The sequence below is a fragment of the Lonchura striata genome, chromosome 4 (genome assembly GCF_050655825.1).
Source record: "Lonchura striata isolate lonStrDom1 chromosome 4, ASM5065582v1, whole genome shotgun sequence".
In the NCBI taxonomy this organism is placed as follows: domain Eukaryota; kingdom Metazoa; phylum Chordata; class Aves; order Passeriformes; family Estrildidae; genus Lonchura; species Lonchura striata.
In genome coordinates, this window is record NC_140706.1 from 11,775,089 (window position 1) to 11,797,565 (window position 22,477).

General features: G+C 40.5%; 1 protein-coding gene across 16 annotated transcripts in view; it reads right to left on the reverse strand.

The window, feature by feature from the left end:
* Window positions 1-6,212, reverse strand: part of SORCS2 (sortilin related VPS10 domain containing receptor 2) — a 528,299-nt gene extending 522,087 nt beyond the window's left edge. For 15 of the 16 annotated variants that reach the window (XR_014955066.1, XR_013339870.2, XR_014955068.1 and 12 more), the window contains exon 1: window positions 5,841-6,212. Coding sequence is in view for 11 of the 16 variants with exons in the window: in XM_077782740.2 (XP_077638866.2) it covers window positions 5,841-6,197 (357 nt within the window). In the remaining 5 variants the exon portion in view is untranslated. The remainder of the gene's footprint in view (window positions 1-5,840) is intronic. The other variant, XM_085578508.1, reaches the window with a different exon arrangement.
* Between the last annotated feature and the right edge of the window lie 16,265 nt (window positions 6,213-22,477).

Below are 22,477 nucleotides of genomic sequence, written 5' to 3' on the forward strand. Positions count from 1 at the left end.
ACAATTACTGTTTTCATTAAAAGCTCATCATTTCCCCCTTCCATTCTTCTCTCTATTAATAAAGTCAAAAGGGATGTCCTCAATTCTTTCTCCAAAGATCTGTAAGTACATTTCTAAGACCATCCACTTGGGAAGAATGCATTATATTCCCACTGTGATACGTGCACTGCTATCCCCAGCCTAAACACGTCCCTTATGATTGCGTTGTTTATCATGCATGTGTAAGACATCAGAAGTATCAGAGGCAGGATTTCAATCTGGTGTCTCTCTAGCATGTGTATTGCCAAATTTCCCACTTAGATTTAAACTGAGCTTATCCCAAAGTCAGTGCAGTAGTACTGCTGGAACAGCTTGTTCCTAAGCAAGACAGGTGATGCCAGTCAAACCAGCAAACCAGGTAAAACCAGGTCTGGCTGCAGGTATGGAGAAGACTTGGAAGACTGTTTGAAATACACATTTACTAATTAAAATTTGTATCAATTTTAAGTTTCTACTTAGGGGATGAGAAGAGATGCTATCTCCCTTTCCTTTAGCAATTGGAATTTGCTGAAATGTGGATAGAGCTCAGCAGGCAGCAGTAGGACTTACAGCCAGATGTAAGGCTGGTAGAGAGGGAAAACAGAGGCTGGTAGAAGCAAATAGATGAAGTAAGCCAGAAACTTTATACCAATAAAAAAGAAAAAGGAAAAAGACATTTTAAACTCCTGAGTTACTTCAATCAGATTAAAATCATTCTGCTTTCCATGTGGGATTCTGCTGTTCCATTCAAATATGATTATTGGGTTTGGTTTCTGTTTGTTTTTATAATCACACTATCATCTCAAGGAATTTTAAGAAAAACCTACCCTATGGGAAATCTGCTTTTCACTTTGCAATATATCTGCCATTTATCAAAGGTATGAGCTGTCAGGATTTTTGACCCCATGCTCCCTTTAGTTTCATAAAATGTAGTCTGACTACTCTGCAGAAACACCACCCAAACCTTACCAGAAATGGACTTTAGCCCATGTTTGCATAGATAACTACATTTACTATTACAGGTACTGCTACAGTAATGTTGAAGTCAATGCTTCAACTGATTGCAACTGAACAAAACAGAAAACTAATTAAATAAAATATCTGCCAGAAGAATACATGTAGTGACCACTAGCCTCTACAAAGCATAATGGTGAAACTATATAAAAAAGAAGAAGTTTCTAAATTAAACAAAGTATCTGTATATCAAATATATATAAGTCTGTAAGTTTTTGTGTATAGCAATATCTGTAGATGTGCAATAAATCTGCTTTTTAGGACTCAAAAAAATTATGTGCATATTTATATTTATTTTCCATAACAAACATGTTTATGGAGGATCATGACATCAAGTTACTGGACAAACAAGCGTATGCATGGACTTTATATTTTGACAACAAAAAAAAAAGAAATACTGGCACCATGAAGCTGCAGATTTGGAAGTAGCTGGCCAAAGTCCTGTTCACACTACTTTAGCAGTCTGTACACAGCATGAAGAGCAGCCCCTGAATCAAAATCAATTGTGAATATGAGTCTCATTCTCCCCCTGTTTCTGCTTTGGCTTTGATTTTTTTTTTTTTTTTTTTAATTGGCTAGTATGAATGGAGAATGGGAATTCTTCAGGAGGGTCAAAAAGAATATAGTTTTGCAAACAAAGTTGCTTATCCAGCACAAAAAAAAAAAAAAAAAAAAAAAAAAAAAAGGATGACTAAGGTCTCTCCAAAGAAAATGTAGGATTTTTAAATGCTGTAATGAATTGACTACTTTTCCCCCAAATCAGAAAGGCTTGCATATTTTTATTAAATCTGGGTATATGCTATTTAGCTTAACACACTAAAGGCTATTCTTTTAGCATGCTACCTGTATATATTCCAATTCTCAGTGTTAGTTATCAGTTACACGGATGACAATTACTTGCCCTTTCCACAGTAAATGGTGTGTTGTACCACCCACCTGCCATGTCTTCAGTTTATGATAATATTTTAAGACTGGCAGGAAAATTAGTTCCACTTGCATGAGCCTTTGTTTGAAAGTAAGACCACACAACAGCTTTCTGTGGGCAGAGGGGACAGAGAGGAGAAATACTAATTGCAGGAATTCACTAACCAAATACATTCTTGCTGTGACAAGTACTGACTTTGCAAGACCTACAGCATCAGAGATGGTTTTGACTATACATCCCACTGTAAAGAAAGGCTGGGGACATGCTTCTTGTTCATAGGATTTGTAAGTAATTATTAGACTACAAAATAAAGTAACAAAATAAAGACACAAAGCCAGAAGCAATTTGCCTATCTCCCAGTACAGCTCTCTCTTGACAAAGCAAGGAATTGTGTCCTGATCTTCCCAGTGATTCAAGCCCACTTTACAATCCATGCAACCACATTCTCTGCTTTGCCCTCAAAGACACCATTCCTCTAGCTCACCAAACTAACAGCATTACAAGAGGATAGTAACTAAGCATCAGACTTCTACAGTACAGAAAAGAGGGGAGAGGATCAATTTAATTTATAGCCTCCCTAGTTTCTCTCAAGAGATGTCATGCAACCAAAAATCTCATGCTCCTAGTACTGCAGGACAGGATGATTTATACAATGCAAATTATTTTTTTAAAACTCCATGTGCACATCAACCTAACCTCTGCTCCTCTCACATTTATGTATTTGCCCTTGATCCACACACAAGTACTCCATGGCAGCACTTTCAATGAACTTTTCATGCAGGTGAACATCCCTGAGGGACGCAGCTGCCCCCTCTGCTTTTATAGTTATTTATCTCTTCATCATGGAGCTCAAAGGAATAATCCTATTGCATATTTCTTCTTCATTTATTTTACTAGGTGAGGTGTTTAAGAGGATGTGTGGTCATCTGGAGCTCATCACTGTCAAATTTTCAGCCACACAGCTGTAAAGGGTAAAGAAACTAGTTTAGCTCCTTGGTTTACAAAGTGCTGAGTGCCTCCAATGAGGTGCCAAATGTGTGTGGTGACGCTTTCAGATTGCCGAGTGCCTCCTGAGGTTCCAAGGCCTGATCCAAAACCCCACTGCAGGAATGACAGCCCTCCCCTTGGCTGCAATGCACCTGTGGCAGAACAGAGATTCAAGACTCAAGCCTGCGCTTCCAAGACAAGGAAAAACTTGCCACAGATTTAAGAACACAGAAAAAGGCGGCAGATTTGAGAAACACTGGATCATAGCGTTCCTACCTCCAAACAACCCAGTGTAATATAAATAAACACAAACATATCTACTTAAAGAAATAGACATTCAAGACTACTCTAAATATGTCTGAGATCAGGTGCTTATTTTCAATTGTTTGAATATAACATACAGCAAAATTCTCTCCAATCCTCTGGAGCCCATCCTATTTCCTATGAGCTTAATATATTTCTTCCACTCCTTAAAAAAAATAAAGAAAAGAAATATTCTATGTGTTGTCTTTACAAATTATTTTTCTCTGGAAGCCTTTGTTAAAATCAGCTCTTCTTCTGGAAGCATGCAATAAAACAAATCCAACTAACAAAAAAAGAAGCTGAAAAAAATGCTGACAGTCATACTGTAAAACATCCAGTACAAAGACTGGCTGCTTTCATTTGGGTTAAGGCAGCAAAGTCTTTCATTAACAGGTCACTTGTTCAAATACTGCCTTGCTTGACAGTAATCAGCTGATGGCAGACAGAGTAAGCATCATACTTTGTAAGGAACTTTGCAAGAGTATTTTTTATTGAATGTATAAATAATGTACAGAATGTCTGCAGGCATTCATGATGAGTGTATCCTTCTGCAATACTGAATTAGTAGATAGCAACTAAGAAAACAAAAAAAAGAGCTAAGTTGCAGCAAATACTGTAACCGCTTTCATTTCTTCTGACAGTTGCCATTTATCTTTGCTTTTGAAGAGACTATGTGGTAGTATTCTAGTAGGGAGCTGTAGCATACTGTGAAAAAATAATAACATTTTAGCAATACAAGCCCTCACTGCAGCATCTGTTATTAAATCTTTGCAGAGAGGCGAGGCGAGACCGCTAGTCATAACTGTGGATTAGCAAGGTTCTACTATATTCATTTCAAAGTGCAGAATGCTTTGCATCAAAGCTGTTACTTGCCTTCTATGTCAAAAAATGAACTTACGCCAACTTTTTAATACTGAATTCTTCAAGGAAGCTGTCCTAACAGCCTGCAAGCACTGCCCACAAAAAACGGCAGCTGTCTAATAGCAGAGCAATGGAGGAAGGACAGAATCAGAATAGCTGATGCTGCTGATTTGCAACACTTTCTTTTCACAGAAAATGACCATCATCTTACACTTCCTTCCTGAGCAAATCAAAAAACTGCCTTTGAAAGTGTCAAGTTTTATGATGTTGACTTCAACTCTGACACCCGATTATACAAGAGCATTAACATAAGCGCTCAGCATGCTCCAGGGAATCACTGCATCCTCGTCAGTGGAGCCTTAACAGCTCCACATCCTGGCTGACTCCCTAGCAAAACAGGCAAAAACCCAGGACTTCAGGTCCTAGAGAAAGGATGATAATTCACATACTTATGGGAAGTATAACACACACACTCTGAACTGAGCTAACTTTAAGTAAACTTTATACTAAATTCACAAAGTTCAAGAGAGTCAGAGCTTAGCTGAATGTAGTTAAAATGCTCAGGAGTTTTCCAGAAACACTAAAATCCTCCAGGAGAAAGTTCATCTTAAGCTTTCATAACGATATTTTCCTGACTATGAAGTTGCACAGACAGTGCAAGGTGCTATGCAATATTTACCCATGACGCCCACTGCTATGATATAATGTTTCAGTGAAGAATAAATTAGAAGCAGCAAATCCCTGAAACCACCCGTGCAAATACACAACCATTAATGGATTAATACATAAAGATATGAAGACTAGCTGAAACTGAAAATTAGTTTAAAAAATACTAGTGGCACCCACCATGAGAGTTGCTGTCTAAAACAGCTAAACAATAAAGGCAAGACACACTGCTTTAACTGTGAAAAGTTGTGAACACTGATGCTCCAATGCAGTATCACTGGTCCCAGCGCAAGGTTTTTATGCACCGATGTGGCTGTAAAAGCCCCCTCGGAGAGCTGCTGCTATTCCGGACCTTTGCAGGATGTCCCTACGCACCTGCGGCGCCCGGCGGCGCCGTCACGCTCTCTCACTCCCGCTGCTCACATCACCTCGAGCCCAGAGCTACGTTTTATTTCATTTTCAGCTTGTTTCGGGCTTTTCTTTCCCCGGCGCTTGAGGAGGCAGAGCGCGACGCGGGGGAGATTACATGGGGATAACTGAATCGCGGTGAATCGATTAAGCCTCGACAATTTAATCTGGGACTTCATGCGGGGCTGGAGGAGATAATCCCCGCACCGCAGTTCGTCCGTGCCTCTCCTTTACCCGGATAGCCTGGCACAGATCCGGGGGCACGCCGACCGCACACGGACACCGCCTCGCCGGTCCGGAGCTAAGCCGCCCTCCTCCTCCTGCTCCTCCTCGCAGCGCGGCGCACACCGCGCACCCGGCGCCTCTGAAAGATGCGCGCTCGCAAACTTTCCAAACTTCTGGGGAAGTGGCGAGGGGTACGCGGGGTCGGCCCGACCACGGCGGCGCTTCGCTTCCCGGCGGCACCTCACGGTCCGCAGCACCCGAGCGCTGCCCGCGGGGGCTCCTCCGCCCCGGGCCGGCCCGCGGGAGGCGGGAGCAGCGCGCTCCGGCCGCACCGAGGCCGGCGGAGCGCAGGTCGCTCCCCGCAAGTTGGAAGACCAATGCAACGGCAAGGGCAGGGACCCCAAACCCCGTCCGCACGGCCCCTCGTACTCACGCTGCTGTTCTCGCCCGTCCAGTGCACCATCGCCTGGTTGTGAGACGCGTCCCCTTTCAGCACGAAGGAGGTGCTGATGAGGGAGACCTGCTCCCGGCCGGCCGCTAAGGATGCTCTCCTGGAGCGGCTGGTCCCCGCCGCCGCCCCGCCGCCGCGCCGCGGCTCCGGCGGGCTGCGCGCCCCGCGGGTCAGGGCTACAGGGCGCGGGCGGCCGCAGGGCTCCGCGCAGCGCGGAGCGGCGGCGGCGCCCAGCAGCGGCGGCAGCAGAAGCAGCAGCAGCAGCAGCGGCGGCGGCGGCAGCCGGGCAGCCCCGCGCGGAGCGGCAGCGGCGGACACGCGTGGCCCGCCGTGCGCCATGGTGGCTCTCCGGCGTGGTAGTGACAGGCGGGGAGGTGGCGGGGAGGGAGGGAGACACCGCGGCGGAGGGCGGGGGCGGGGGAGGGCTGTAACCGGAGCGGGGCTCAGCGGCAGCGCCGTGCGCGGGGCTGCGCGCCCAGCCGGGGCGGCGCCGCCATCTGCTGGTCCGCGCCGAAACGCCGGGCGGGCTCCGGCACTCGCGGACACGGCCACTCGCGCCCCGCGGGAGCCGCGGCGGGGACCGAGCCCCGCCGCTTGTGAACTTCCACGAGAAGCTCCAGGGAGAGGCTTTCGAGAGCGCCCGAGCAAGGGTCACGCAGACGCTCGGCGCGGGTGCGCTGCTGCCCGAGGGGCGCGGGGGACGAGCACCCACCGCTGCCTCTTTGGACACGAGGGATGGATGGCCTTGGTTTGGCCGCCCCTCCCGGGAGGCTGCAGCGAAACGGTCCGAAGCGGTCTGTGGTCAGAAGCTGAGAGCTGAGGAGCAAATGAAGGCAGTGCCAAAATACGATTCCTGTCATTAAGACAAGCGCTTCCATGGGGAAAAGGATCCTGTCCATTCTTCTGCCCCTCAGCTCCTAGGAGGCATCAGGCTCGTCACCTGCATTGTCCAGAGGCAACTGCTGATCCGTTGTTGCCCACTGTGGGGACACATGCCTTATAATTTGGGATTGATCCGTGGCAGCCCCAAGAAATGCTCTCCTGGCGTGGGAGTCCAATGACTGGACCTGTGCAGGGTGGTGTCACTCAACTGACAGGTGAAGTGGCAGAAGAAGATTCAGCCACACAGTCTGGGTGCTCTTCCTGCTTCACTGCAGTGTGCTGTGAATAAACCAGGACTTGTGAAGCAGTTTGCCTCACATGCTGTGAAGATGGCACAAGGTAGAAACCCGCAATAACTGAGGTTGGCAGGGACCTCTGGAAAAGTCCTGGTCGAGCCTGCTGCTCAGTCCAGGGCCAACTCTGAAGCTCAATCTAACTTCATGGCAACATAAGGATACTCAGGCCTAAATGTAAGAAAACAAGTTTGAAAGATTATTGATGAAAGTAATGACTCCAGGTGTAGGCACCTAACAAAGAAGATCTGGGCTGGTTAAACCCAAGGTGAGTAAAGTTAATAAACCAGCTTTAGCTATAATCTGCCTTTACCCTAATGGCCTAGAAAATTAGGATTACAAAGGCTTTTCTAGGAAGATTAATAGAAAAAATAGTATCCAGTGGTTTAACTGTACCATTTACAGACCTGTGATAACTACCACAATGACCTAAAGTGACCTGGTTATACCAAATTTGTGTAAAAATTACTTTCAGCAAGCTATATGACTATGTATTAGCTGCACACCTTCAGTGCTAGGAGACCTATGGTAACCTGCCCTGTTATTACTGTAATAGCTCAAAGCAGAAGGCAGTTTCAAATTCAGGATGACTCTCCATTTCAAAATAAATGCAGAATAAAGATTAAAATAGTATTCTTTAAAAATCACATGTGCTTTTTCTGCAGCTCCCAATGAAATCCTCTTTCAGAATTCCAAGCACAGCCCTACAATCTCAAAACAACCTCTGTGCAGCCTTTCCCCTTGTTCCTACAGCACAGTGTCTGAACGAAAAGAAGATATTGCCCCTTACCTAGGAGTCTCCAGATGCCATTTATGGAGATTCTGTTTTAAACACCCTGTCAACAGGAGCCCAGGCAGTGACAAAAACTCAGGTAGGCAGCACCACATGACCCAGGTCACCAGTAGCTGCCTCTGGGACTCTTGAAGGGGCCATGTATTAAATTCATTTCTGAAGTACATCTTGGGTAAAGAGAAAGTTAATTTTTGGTCTCAGGTCTTGATTCTGGAGACAATATCAAAAGCTCAGAAGACCTAGGAGAAGCTATAGGGAGCTAAGAAAGATAAAACAGGAGCATGAGACAAGACTGATTTTGCATCCCTTTAGTTTTCTCACAGTATCTTATCCCTCTGAAACATTACCCTTGTAAAGCAAAAAACTGGGTTTAAGTGAGCAGAAAGTTAATTTTCCAGACAAAACTCTCTTGACTCTTGTAAACTGGTCTCAACAACAGCTGTGGTCCAACATTTATTTGAATCACTGCTGTTTGGGCATGTTCTTTAGGGACACAGAAATTGGGCAGTGATTCAACAGCTCACAGAAGACACACAAGCAGGAAGTGATTCCTGTTGGAATAACAGTTCCATACCGAGTGAGTCACCTTCCATTTTTTACACTTCTGCACAGAGGGGAACAAGAGAAAAAATGCAATGCAGAATTATTGACCAACAAAAGCTGTATCAACCGACTGGAAGGGGTCATTTCCCCATTATTAGGAATACAATAATTCTGATTCTTATATCATAGTCTATCTCCTGTGTAACTTTGGCTTTTACCCACAGTTTGTAGAATAACCTAAAAGTATTCAGAAGAGATGGAAGGGCCCAAGAGCCTACATGTTAATACTAGCATGCAAAACCTAATACTTCACCCAAATAAATGCGGCTGGACTTTGTCATGCTCATCCATTTTGCATTCACCACTGTGTTTGACAGATTGGGCTCCCAAGAGCAGCAGCAAAGAGATGGTAACATCCACATTCCTAAAAGTCAAGCTCTCTGTATCTGTCCATTACTGACACTTCCCATAATGAGACTTAAAAAGGAAAAGAAAACCAAGCACTTGTTGCAGAATGATGCAACATTAATGAAGCCTGGTTTCCTCCAGCCTTGCACCTTATGGTCAACTGCAAGGTCTGCTCGAGTCTTTCTCCACTGTCAGAATGTCTTTTCCATGATTTTCACAGGAACATAGCAAACCCACTAATAAAGTTCTCCTTGTCTGTTCAATCACAAAACTTGCCATTTATTTTTTGTGATCATCCCCAGTTTGCCAATTTCACTGAAATTGTCTTAAGGGCTCAGAAGACTCTGACCAAAGTGGATGGACAGATCCACAGCCCAGTGAATCACTCGCTGACAAGGACTAATCAAGCCTTTTATTATTAGGCAAGTTAAACAAAAATTTCACCTAAAGAATGCTAAAGGTGAGAGAAATGGATGTAATTCTTATGTATGAATTGTGAATTTTGAATACATGGGGATGAATCACTCAGCCTACAACTGCGCTTGTCACTGCTTGAATCCCTTAGTGTCAGGCTTTTCAGAGGTCAAGGATTTGATGGAACCAAAAGTAACTTCTCCATTCTCCTTTGTTTAGAGACTATCATAACCAAGACATGTGCGGGCAACACTCTGAAAATCTCTGCACCATCTCTTCTGTCTGCCACTTAGTGACAAGCTTTTACCTGGCTTCTTCAATGACTGTTGAAACTGAGTTTATATCAACCAGATTAATGCATAGTTACTGAATACTGCAATCTAATAAATAATGTATATTTAATATATCAGTAATTCACAATCATAAAATGTATCTCTAGACAAGGGATGCTGTAGAAACAATACCCATATGGCATTATTTCACTGTGGTGCACAGTTAATGACAGTAGAGTTTCAAAATATGAGTATGGAGCAGATTGGATGAGAATGCCAAGGTTTGCAGAACTGAAAAAGAAACTTCATTATATAACTCCCATTAATGCATTCATAGTCCTGTAGCTAAGTCACCTAAGAGATAAAATTATGTCTTTATTTTGTTGAAAGTCAGGTGATTGCATCACAGGCCAGAGCGCAATTGTCTTAGGTAGGTACTGTACAAAAAGAGAAACAAAGGTTGATCCAGCTTCCATCCACAATGTTTGGTTATGCAAAGGACAATCAAAACAACATACTTCTAGTCCAAAGCATGACCAGAATATTTAATTACTTCTTATTCTGTTGTGACTGTTCTAGGTGAAATGCAAACACAAGAGAACAGAAGTGCTACTGATTTTCATGGGTTTGTTAGCATCAAAGTTGCTAATACAGGAAGGAAGATAACTGACAGACTAGCAAACATAATTTTGTTTAGAAAGCTCAAGAAAGCTAAGCAATGTAAGAGACCAACTCTGATAAGTGAAGAGCTCTCCCAGTTTCAAATCTTGTTTAACTGGAACTTCTTAAGCCTAAAGGATGGTTTAGATTTAGTTTAAGGATTCCTAAAACAAAGAGGTTTCCCTAAATGTCTGTAATCTTTTATGTCTCTTATAAACTCTGTCTCAGCAAATACACAGGGGAAGACAAAAAGATAAATTACTGAGTATCACAAACCTCCAAGCTTGTCTAGTCCCAGAATAGAAATAGAAAAGGCTCAGAAATCCAAGGCAAGTTTCTTCCTGTTAATGGCAGAATTATTACTGCTATACTAATAACATTTACTTACATTTTTACTGACTGTCACATTAGATTAAAAGGCTTCAATTAACCCCCTTTATTTTTACTACATCAAGTTCTGATCAAATACTGAAAATATTACAGAAAGCTTCAAATCCTGCTCAGGCAGAAACCAAGATGCAATGCTAATACTACTTTAGCTTGCAAATTAAAATATTGATAACAATTTGTTACATGTTTCACACTCATAGCTGCCTTAGGTTGATAAATCAAGATGACTGCAGATGCACAATATGGTGAAAAATTACAGAAGAATTACCTATTTAAGCAAGTTCCTCATATATTGTTCACCTCTTTTAAAGTTTGATTTAAATTAATGTATCAAGGTGCATTTAGGATACCTTATTCTATTTATTAGATACAAAACAACTTCCAGTTACATTGTATTTATGTTGACCACATCACTAAAAGCACAGGGACCTGCAGGTTTTTTGACAAAATGCTCATGCATGAAAGCAACTTAATCTCACTCATTTTTCAAAATGCCCAACTCCAAAACACCTTATGATTCACTCTGACCATATCATTAAATAACTTAATAAGCAGCAAAGCTTTACTTCCTCATTACTCAATTAACAAAACCCAAATGCTTTCTTCTGTATTAAATGAAATTATTATACATAATGCCATACCCTTATGCCAAACAGCAGAGCTTGTATTTAGCTATGCCTCTGAGGTTCCAAAATAATTTTTATTTCTATACTGCAACTACCAAAATAAAAATCTTTCTATAGTCAACAAATCTAGGTGTCTTAACAGTTTTCTCAGTAGTTGCTCCATTTGACAGAATAAAAAATGAAGCAGGTGTCAGGATTTTTTATTCTCATTAATTCATTGAGACATTGCTGCCAGCAGCCAGTCCAGATGCCCACAGAAGAAAGCCTAATTAATAGGTAGCATTCCTTGTCACAAAGGAAAAAATTCTACTTCTGTGGGAAGTTCTGAAGTTTAAAAAAAAGTAACTGTCTTTGTTCTATGAAGAACTGACTAAGCTACAAAGTACATGTTCAATTATCCTGTTCAAATTTGAACAATATAAAAGAGTGGATTTCAGTATAGTGTATTATGTCTGATTATTACAGAGAGCTCTCTCCAGGTATACTAGCTGACATGCACTTATGAGAAAAAATTTGGAAGAGCTGTAAGTGATTTAAGGAAAAACTAAATAATTTCCAATTTTACCAGTATCAAGTTAGCAAACAGCATGTACACAGAAAAAACTGACACAACCACCCCTCGGCCAATAGCCTGTAAACAGGCAGTCACCAATTCAATGAAAGTAATTGAGCAGCTCAGCACTTTTACTAGTGAGTAGGTAAATATACAGGATAATTTTGTTTAGTTCTAGCTTATAAAATAAAAGAGAAAACAGGTTGTACAATCACTGTCACTGAGAAAACAGGCTGACAATTAATACAAGCTGTCTTGATCTCCTTAGGTTTTATCTTCCATCAATCAAAAGAAAAAATAACACATCTGTTATGCCACAAAGCCTGAAACAGTGGCTTAGTCTGAAACAGAAAATAAAAAATGAAGTGGAATGTTGTGGTGGCTATTGTAAGATTATCTGTCTTCAACCTTCATAATTTCTCATCAGCAATTAATGAGCAAAGTTCTGAAAACATGAGAGTTGGATTTATTGTCCATACCTTAAGACCTTACAAGAGAACAAAATGATTTTTGTTTATGTGGCCAGAAAGATTGTGGAAACTTGTTTTTTCCCAGAGTAGTTTTTTTTAGTGTGTTTTCTGCCCTAAAATTTAATGGAGCTTATTTGGCAAAAGATGGAAAGTTGTGAAATGTTTGGGTATTTAGATAATCACAATGTCATGTTGAAGGATGTAATCTTCAGGTTTAGATTCAGCTTCAGATCTGTCTATTAAGTTCCTTTTTTTCAAATATAATGTTAATGTCCTACCAACCACTTAAATTCTGATCTAATCTTAACAGTACTTTTCTCAGTGTCGTTTTATTAAACAGTTTTCTACTGCAGTTGCATTTCTGAGAAAATGGTGTGAGAAAAATAAATATTAAGCTCACATAAAACCAAACCATTCTAGATCAGTCTTAGTCTTTTGCAAAGTATCCAGAGCTCCAGCTGTAAGATCTGGACACTAAATAAAGGCACCATTTTTCTAGGGGGAGATGTTCCCATCTGTTAGATGTTTCGTGGGAAGTCAATATGACATGTTTACAGCTACCTCAGTCCCCTTGAACTCTTCATGGAAAGAGCTTAGCAAGGAATGCAGATGTGAGTAGGCTCCAATTTATGGTTAATATGTTTTGACCATAGAGCAAATCCTTTATATTGCAAGCTTAAGTGGGTGTGGGACTGGGACCTAACTGTGTGGTCTGGTGTGCCTGTTCCAAGGGAAGGCTTTTGCTTTGAGTTTTCCAGGGAGTGTGCTAAATTTTGTCTCATGGCTGAGGTCTGCAGATGCAGCACTGGCTGGTTCAAAGCCAAACAAAGAAAATGAGAGGGTTTTCTGCAAAAGACATATTCAGCTAAAACATCATAGAAAACCACACTATTTTTAAGCCGTGAAATAGATTTACTGAAAGTAACAACCTTCAGTAGTGTCTTTAAATAATTAACAGAATTGTACATTAATTTTGTTTAGGTAGTATTTTTTTTTTTTTTCTGATCTGGCTTATTATTTTTCATGTAGTTGTTTTTTCTTGTTTGCTTGCTATAAAAATTTGCATCGTCTCAGTGAATAGATGGAGATAAGTCTTTCCCTAAAAAAGGAAGTTACTGAAATAACGTAGCACTGTGAAAAATGTGTACTATCAGATGCCAGGGAACCTGACTGCCACACATTTTGGGAAGATCATTTTCCAAAAAAAAAGCCGTATGAATAATAGTGAAAATTAAAGTAATAGAAACATAATAGACAACTGGTGCCAATTCCTCTCCTACAAACTATTGTTTTTGAAAAGCAAAACAGCTGGAGACAGATGTTTTATGTAAATAAAAGGCTGGAGGGCTTTGGAATCACGAGCTGGAGAAATACAAAGCACTTCACACTTTCCACAGCATCCCTTATCGATTCCATTTCTCCACTTAAGCATTTATTTCCTTTAAGTCACTCTTGCTCTGCATTTGAGCCAGTTAAACAAAACCCTGCCATATTTTTAACATCTTAAAAATCTTATTTTATGCACCAAACCAGGTTACATATATCAAGACACTATACTACTTTTCCCAAAGAAAAGGTACCTTTTGTCATTGTCCTATGAACACAGGATGACCCAGCTACCTTGAGCAAAACCAAACTGTTGCATAAATATCATACTGTTTTGAACAGCCCACTATATATCCTCTCACAGGTACCTCATAGAAATACAAAGGATGAAAAGGTAAAGTATTTCTCTTTTTTCTTTTTTGTTTTCTATGTGACATTTTCTCTCCATTCCCAAACACTTGTAGCCTACTGTGAAGTTCCCTTTCACCCAGAATCTTGAAAGTGTCTAAATGTCTAAAAATGCAGGTAGACATTTTGAATGCTCTTGGTTCCTAATTTCTAGGCAGATCAATGGGATCTGTGAGCCCATATGGATTAGGAAATGAATTTGCATTAGAAATTTGGCATTAGTGGCTGTTTCAGTTTTCTTTGGAATTATCAAGAGCAGGGAAGCCTGGCAAACATGGGTGTTTGTTCCATATGCCTGGTACATCGTTCACTTTGAAGCTGGCAATAAGCACCGTGTGAGAGGTAGGGAAGAGCAAAGGTGTGTCCATAGGAAACAATTCACTAGCACAGAGGGGCTGCGGACTCTCCATCCCTGGAAGTGTTCAAGACCAGCCTAAATGGGGCTCTGAGTAACCTGGTAGAAAGTTCCCTGCCTATGACAGGGGGTGGAACTGGATGATCTTTAAGGTCCCTTCCAACTCAAACCATTCTGTGATTCTAATACATAAAGCTTATACAACAGCTTATAGTCACAATATTTTTCATAGAGCTCCAGCTGTAAGATCAGGAGATTACATAAATAATGTGCTGGCTTCAGCAAGTGTGACAGTCCTCATGTCTTTGAAGACTGAAAACACAGAATAAATTAATCCTCTACACTCAGGATACTGGAAAACAAACAAAGAGGGGTCAAGAACTTAATTTAAATTTTATATTATTTAAGACATTCTCATGATTTTTCAACATTTTAGTTTTTCTTTCACAGTGCTGTGTCAGAAGGGTCTAGCATGATGCTGTCACCATTTTCTCCTGCCTGACTAAACTTGCAGAAGTGTTTGGTGGCTATCATATTACTGGACTTGAGATAATTGCTTCTGCTTTTGAATCATAGAAAAGTTTGGGTTGGAAGAGATCCTAAAGATCATCTAGTTTTGGCTGGATGCCATGGGCAGGGAACCTTCAACTAGATCAGGTTGCTCAAAGCACCATCCAGCCTGGCCTTGGGGAGCAATTTTTATGAAAAAGGAACTTAAACTAGAATTATTTTTTTCCATCTTTGGTTGATAATTCTATATCTCTGAACTATAGAAGACAGAACACAAAATCTAGGGAAAATTACATTTGATTCACCTAACAAAACAAATCTGCCTAGGGCTCATGAAAGAGTGTTTGAAATCTGAATTTGCATCACCCAAACTGTAAAAATTGACAAAGAAACAGAGAATGACTTTCATATACATTTTAGTGACAACATGTCCTGGGTTGTAAGATAAGCTTGTATTCTATTTGCCATCTGTCGAAAGATTGGGCAGGTTTTGTTATCTCTCCCAAAGACAATGGTTTGCCCCGTAGAGGCAATGGTTTGTTTATACACTATTGACTGACTCACTGCCGGGCTGGTAAATGTAACACCATCCTATTGTGAGGGGTCCCACCCAGAGGGGGAAGCCAAGCACTCTATTATTGTTTAAAGGGGTAGCTTTTTGGGGAGACGAGGCAGCTCTTTGGGTGGGACTCCCAGAGAAGCAGCTCGCTCTCTCTCTTCGCGGGATTCCCAGAGAAGCAGCTCTCTCTCTCTTCGCGGGATTCCCGGAGAAGCAGCTCTCTCTCGCTCTCTCTTCGCGGGATCTCGCAGCGAAGCAGCCGGAGCGCGCTGAGGCGACGGCAGCGGAGCTCAGAGGCAACCCCGGCGCAGAGGAAGACCGGCCCCACTGCCACCAGATCTTCAGAGGAAAACTATACCCTTCAAAAGATCACCACTGCAGCTGCAGTTCATCAACCACTGCAAGGGGATCAATCGTCCCAGCAGGACTGCTACTGGCACCCCGAATCCTCAGGTTCTGGACTTTTTCACTGGTTTTGTTTGTACCGATTGCATTTGCCTTTTTAAATTGTTGTCTAGTTTTCTCCTAGTAAAGAATTGTTACTCCCATTCCCATATCTTTGCCTGAGAGCCTTTTGATTTAAAACTCCTAGTAATTCGGAGGGAGGGGGTTTACCTTCTCCATTGCACAGGAGGCTTTAGCCCTCCTTCGCAGATTCCTGTCTTGTCGAACCTAGACACAACACTACTGCTAAAGTCCCACATTTCACTCTAATTTCATATATGATTCAGAGTCTAGCCAGAGAAGTAGCACATTTACCCACCAAAACACTTAAAATAAATACTGTGTTAAAAAAAACTCAATCAAACAGAATGATCATATCTTTTCTTCAAAGATAACTTGCTCAAGAGAAATACAATAAGCTCAAAGATTTGTTTCTGCTATTGTGAAGATTCTGAAGTTTTAGTCTGCTGTAATCATATAAATTCATCCATCCATCCATAAACTTAACTACTCTAAGTCTTATTCAAGAAAAGTCATTAAAAATACCTGAATGGTAGAGCAAAAATAGCAGTCTGAAAAGCAAATAAACCATCCATAGCTATTTTTATAAGATTGAAACCACCTACACCATACTGTCAAAAATTACTTTTCCCTATGAATTTTAAAACTGTTTTATGTGGCAAAAATAATCACCCTTTGTGCCTATAGTGCAGTGTTTGTATGTTTTCCCTTGTTCAGTTTTTGATACAGGAATAAATCATTGTTCCTGCGATTTTCCAGCAGTAGTACCAGCTCTTGCAGTTTCAGCCTGTATAGAACTGCATGAAAGGATACAAATCTTCTGATTTGGGAAGAAAAAAATTTTTAAAAAAAAGTTTTCTCATGGGGTTTCTGTTGTCAGCAGAAAATATTAGTGAAAAGATTCAGTTGTAGATATCTTGCTACAGAATTTTTCTAATCTCCAGTTTATTTCTACCACTACGTTTTCAAAGAACCTTAATTTTCTAGGTTTTCCACCTGAGCTATATTAATAGTTATCCCTAGGGATATGAGTATTACTATGAATCAGGTGCATACTCAATTATCCTTCCATCTCCAAAACCAGTCTAGTTCTTTGTCCAACTGTGGAGTATTGCATATGGCTCCTGGACTTCATTAGTTTAATCGGTCACCACAGCAGCATTTGTGATTGTCACTGTTAGATTATAAATTATGGAGAATATATTGAATACATTACTGATTTTGCAATTAAAGAAAAAAAAAATAAAGGAAGAGCCTTACCAAGGCTCACAAATCAGCAGAGACCTTGAACACATATTTAACTAATTTAACTTAAATCATGCAAATGGATCCACTGATTTCACTAGGAATCTTCCTTTGCATGTCTTGAAATAAAACATTTTAATGAGTTTTTTAAAAGGATTTAAATGGTGCAAATACTGATTTTGTGTCCATTGCATCCACGAATCATTAGCATTTCAGAGAAGGATTCACTTCATGGTTGTATTTCCCATACTACTGATGCCTCAATGTAAGCTGTCGTATTGGTCATCTGGACCTTTTATTTCCCACTTACTCTACAGCCTTATTCATGCTGTGACCCCTAAAACAGGCTGGAAACCCATTTGCAGCGTAGGTAAAGGCAGAGGCTGCTTAGTAATCTAAGAGATTACTGGATCCCAAGTATGCCATCAGGTCAACAGACCAGCCAAATTAAAGGATATTTCAGTGTATGGGTTATACAGAGGATGCTAATCTAGGACAGGTCATGCAGTGCAACAGAAATACTGCTTCTACTTCTGGCCACCAAACACCTACTAGAGAACAAAAGCAGCCTCTGGCCATTCAGAAATTTATCACCTCTGACATATACATAAAATTTAATAATGTCTTAAGAGCCACAGTCATCCATTTATTGCTTCTCCTATTATCAATGTTGGGGTTAGCCCTTAGATAGTCCTTCTGACATGCAAACCAAGCCTACAGGGATCTTTTTCAGGTGAATATAAGCCTTACATAAGCTCAAATGGAAGAAATGTTCCAAGAAAGAGCCATTATTAGGGCCATTAGAGCCATAATGCAAATAAGATATGTTTCCTAACTTTTTTTCACTAGGTTCCATTATTTCCAGTTACTTAGCTATCCTTTCAATTTTTCTCCTTAACTCTTCCTCTTCATAGTGTTTATTACCTTAAAGAGTTCTGCCAGTATTCCCCATCATCATCATCTTGTAATTGTGGTTTCCCTGAGTTTTACACATTAAACTAGATTCACACATGGGGTTGAAAGAGACAACCCAACTAGCTCTGCTCAGGTGTGCTGGCCCCAGCTGTTACCCAGGCTGCTGGGTTTATGCTGATTTAGCCAGCTGAAACTCCAGCAGAGACTGCACCGTCTCCTCCCTGAAACACATCTCACTGGACATGTTTGCCCTTTCCTTAGGGAGCTTCCTGGAAAGGCAAGTCAGGATCTGACTTTCTTCATAAAAGGTTTACTTATTATGAATGTTCTGTACCATTCTTTATCTTGTCTCCTCCAGACTTCCAGAAGATACATATTAGGCATCTGTGCATCCTGTATTACAAGAGGACCTTGCTTTTCAGCAGAAGAACTTTCATGAGGGTCTGTGCAACTTTCAGAAAATATTATCCAATGGGATTTATTGTTTCCACAAATTTACTTGAGCCAATTTGTAAAACATTCTGAATCAACATCTTCAAAAAAGTAGAGCAGCAGTGTTCAGAGTAGGTTTTCTTACAAAAAACAGATTTTGCCATGCAGACTGTGAATAAAGTATTTATCACTGAATCAATTAATGCACCACTTACTTCTGTAGTTAGTTTGACCCTCCAATTTTGAGTGTTAAAATAAATGAACCTACAATAGGATAACAACAACAAAAAAAAAGAAAAAAAGAAGACAGGTGAAAAGTTTAAGTGTCTCCCTTAAAACAATAAACAAGAAAGAAGATATTTGCAAAGATTTGAGTCTTATGAAATATTGCCAAGAGTTGACCCATTAATGACAACAAGATGAGAACACTCTCATTGATTTAATAGGGAGCAAGAGGCTTTTTAGATAATGATACACCAGTCTATGGAGTCAGGGCCAGACTCTGCAGGTGATCAAATACTTCCTGCTGTTCTGATGAGCATAAGTAGATCACATCACCTTCTGTGCAATAACATGCTTTACACTTTTCAGAATAGCATCTGCTTCTTTTTTAATATATGAGTGTCACAAGAGTTTGGGTAGGGAATCCCTGGACAATAATATTTTTGAAGAGCTTTCGTTGGCTCTATTTATTTTCCAAACATGTGCAGGTGTAAGAGGCAGAAAGGTTTGGCTCTTAATGCTACAACATTCCTCATCTGAACACCTGCACTTCTGGCTGCTCTTCTCACCAGAGTGCTGAGAGTTGGTAACTGGCACTGCTGTATGATTAATTTTAGTGTTTAACATATACTAGCTCTGTGCATTGATGAAGGTAATCAAAACTAAATAATATCCAATAGTGGCACTATCCAACTGGCTAAAAATAAAGCAAATTACATCAAATTCTTACCCCCTTTGAAGTCAACAGAGTAAATTGTTCCAAACAGCATATGTGTTGAACTTAGGCTTGGTTATACACTGAGTGCAGCTGTAGGGCTGACCAATATAGAAAGGGCTTTCATCTGGCATGATGTCTGAACATCCTTCTTTCCAAATCCTCAAGGAACCATATTGGATAAGACACTTAAAAATAGTCCTCTCTTCACACAAAATCTCAACACAGCATCTGTTATTTTACCATATTCAACAGAAGCAAGGCCATCAACACACACAAAATCTCTGAAACTCCCACAGGATCCTCCTGTGGTAGGCATGTGATACACTGATTCACTCACTCAGGATACCTTGTCATGTGGCTGGACTGTGGTGCTCAGCTTTCTTTTCAGAGAACTTTTTATTGCTAAAGAAACCTGTGAATACTCATCTAGTTCTAGAAAAGCACTGGGAACACCTTTCTCAGCAATTGTTTCATATGAGAACTGAATTTGTCTCTCTGCTATTTTAATTATGCATTTCTCAGAAAAAATCAGTAATCACTCTATTGTCACAACACTTTTGATGAAACATATTCAAATTAGAATTTACCAGCCATTAATTTTTCCCTAGGTTGTATTCCCATGGATTTCTCTAAGCATTCTCCTTTTAAAACCAGGCATTTCTTCCAGGCTTAATACGGTGCATTCATACATTTGTAATTGGGTGCTAGTTACCCAGCCAAAAAAGTAGCTACATGTAGCTATCAGGCCAATATGCAAGTATTTCTGTGTAAAATACACTAGAAAGAAATGCAACATCTCTCCTATTTTGTTGCTGGCACACTATGCTCCCTCTCTCCAGAGGTGATCAGATCACTCCAGACTAGAGCCCAAGCATATCATACAGACATTAGGGATGATTTGGGCAGCAGAGAACTGAAGTTTGAGATTCAAGCTAATAAGGCAGCAAGATCTCATTCTCATAGCTGAAGAGGTGGCTAGAAGTAAAAGGTCTGAAATGCAGAAAGAAATGTTAAGGAAACGTTCCATAAGGTGAAATCCAAATCAGGAAATCCAAATCAGGAAACGTTCCATAAGGTGAGTTGCCAACACTTAGAGGAGAATGCCTCTGGTGACTGCAGATCCCTGTACACTTTTTTAAGCACCAGTAGAGCAAGGCTTTCTGGAGAATGGCTGAGGTACAGCTGACCCTGGTTTGGAGCCAAGAGGTTCACCAGATGGCCATTACCAGCTATATTTTACATGTGCATAGGCTTTATTTTAAACCAGAACACCACAAATGGGAATTTAGCCCTCAAAAGAGCATAAGTACTGAGCAATACCTTTGGCTCAGCTTTTCCTCTACCCCTTTTCCACCAGATATTCCTTTAACTCCTTTCAAGCTACAGTCCTCCTTGTATTCCTTGGTCTCCTGGCCCATTTGCATACAGATTTTCAAAGCTCTTCTATGCTTTAGGCTTATATTATCATTTAGTTTTCCAGTCACTCTGCTTGCCAGCTTCTTTACCCTCCATTACCTTGTCTGATAGAATTTAGATTGCTTTTCCAGTATCTACTTCACCGAACCATTTAAAAGTCATTCTTAACCACTCTTGTATTATTTCTACAACAACTTTCATTTATTATTCTCAAAATTCCTTACATGTTGTACATACAGGTCTAAGATTATGAGGAGAAAAATATATCTTAGGGAGAAGTTTGTTAGCCATGGAATATTTTGTAGCTTTTTTAAGCAGATGTTTCAACTATCAATAACTTTTTATCATGTCATGAGTACAAAAGACTTCCTGTGCATAAAACCATGAATACAATACTATGACAGGAAGTGCTTGTTATTAACCTTACTGTGTATTTAGCAATTTATTTAGTTTGTTTACTACTGTAGCTGCAGAGAACTGGGGGTTTTGACATCTTCACTTGAAGATATGTCTAAGGCACAAGAAAAAATCTCAATTGTAATTATTATCACTTGACAAAGTAATGGAGAAGGAGCATATACAGTACATACTTACAGTACGTGTGTGTGTGTGTGTGTATATACACATATATACATATATATACATATATACATACATATATATATATATATACATACACACATATATACATATACACACACACACACACACACACACACATATATATATATATATATATATACTGTATAGACCAGAATATGGCATACACATGGCAGGTACTGGCATGTGTAATCTGAGGAGGACTTTTGCATACACAACTCAGGGAGCAACAGTTACACCAAAGAAGCAGCCAGAGGCAGCTGTGGAACTCAGAAGTGAAACAGCTAAAGGAAGGACAGGTCAAAGAAATATCTTCTACGGAATCTGTCATAACCAATGAAGAGAATTTCAGGATTTGGGCGCTCTGAAAATCCTTAAAAGTAGGAAAGGGTGCATTAGATGAGATTAAAGCGGTAAGTTCTCATCTTCCTGGATGAACTGCACAGCTTCAAGGTAAATGCCCTGTAAAGACCTTGTAAATGTCATGACAAGGTATATTCAAACATTATTTTCTTCTAGTATGGTCACATTTTTCAAAAAAATAAATTGGGAATAGATGCAAACACAGCTATAAATGTGTATATACTTTACCAAGAGAAGTTGTGGATTCCCCATCCTTGAAAGTGTTCAAAGCTGGGTTGGATGGGGCTGCGATCAACCTGAAAGGCGTCCCTGCTCATGGCAGGGGGTGGTGGATAAAGTCCTTTCCACCCCAAACTATTCTATGATGCTATAAAATTCTGTGTGCAGTGCTGATCTTGCCATTTCACAAAGGGTGTAACAGAAACTGAAGAAGAGAACATGCGAGCATGACTGAAAGTATGAGCAACACCAGTATGTTGCTGGTATGCAACACTGTATGTGAAGAGACTAGTCAGAATTTTGAGCTTGGCTGAAGGATGACAAAAGAGGAGTACAATTCAGTTCTATGAAATAATTGCTAGGGAGAAAGTAGCTCGTGAATTTGGCATGCAGAAGGGATAAAACGTTTTAAAAGAAACACTTCATATAATGAGGTGTTGTAGAAGTCAGAAATATAAAGAGACAGTAGAGATAGGTAATGGCACATTAAGGCAGATGCAGATGGAACATCCAGCCAGGTCTGAAAGTCCACGAGTTACAATTTACAGAAAGGCTGGATGGC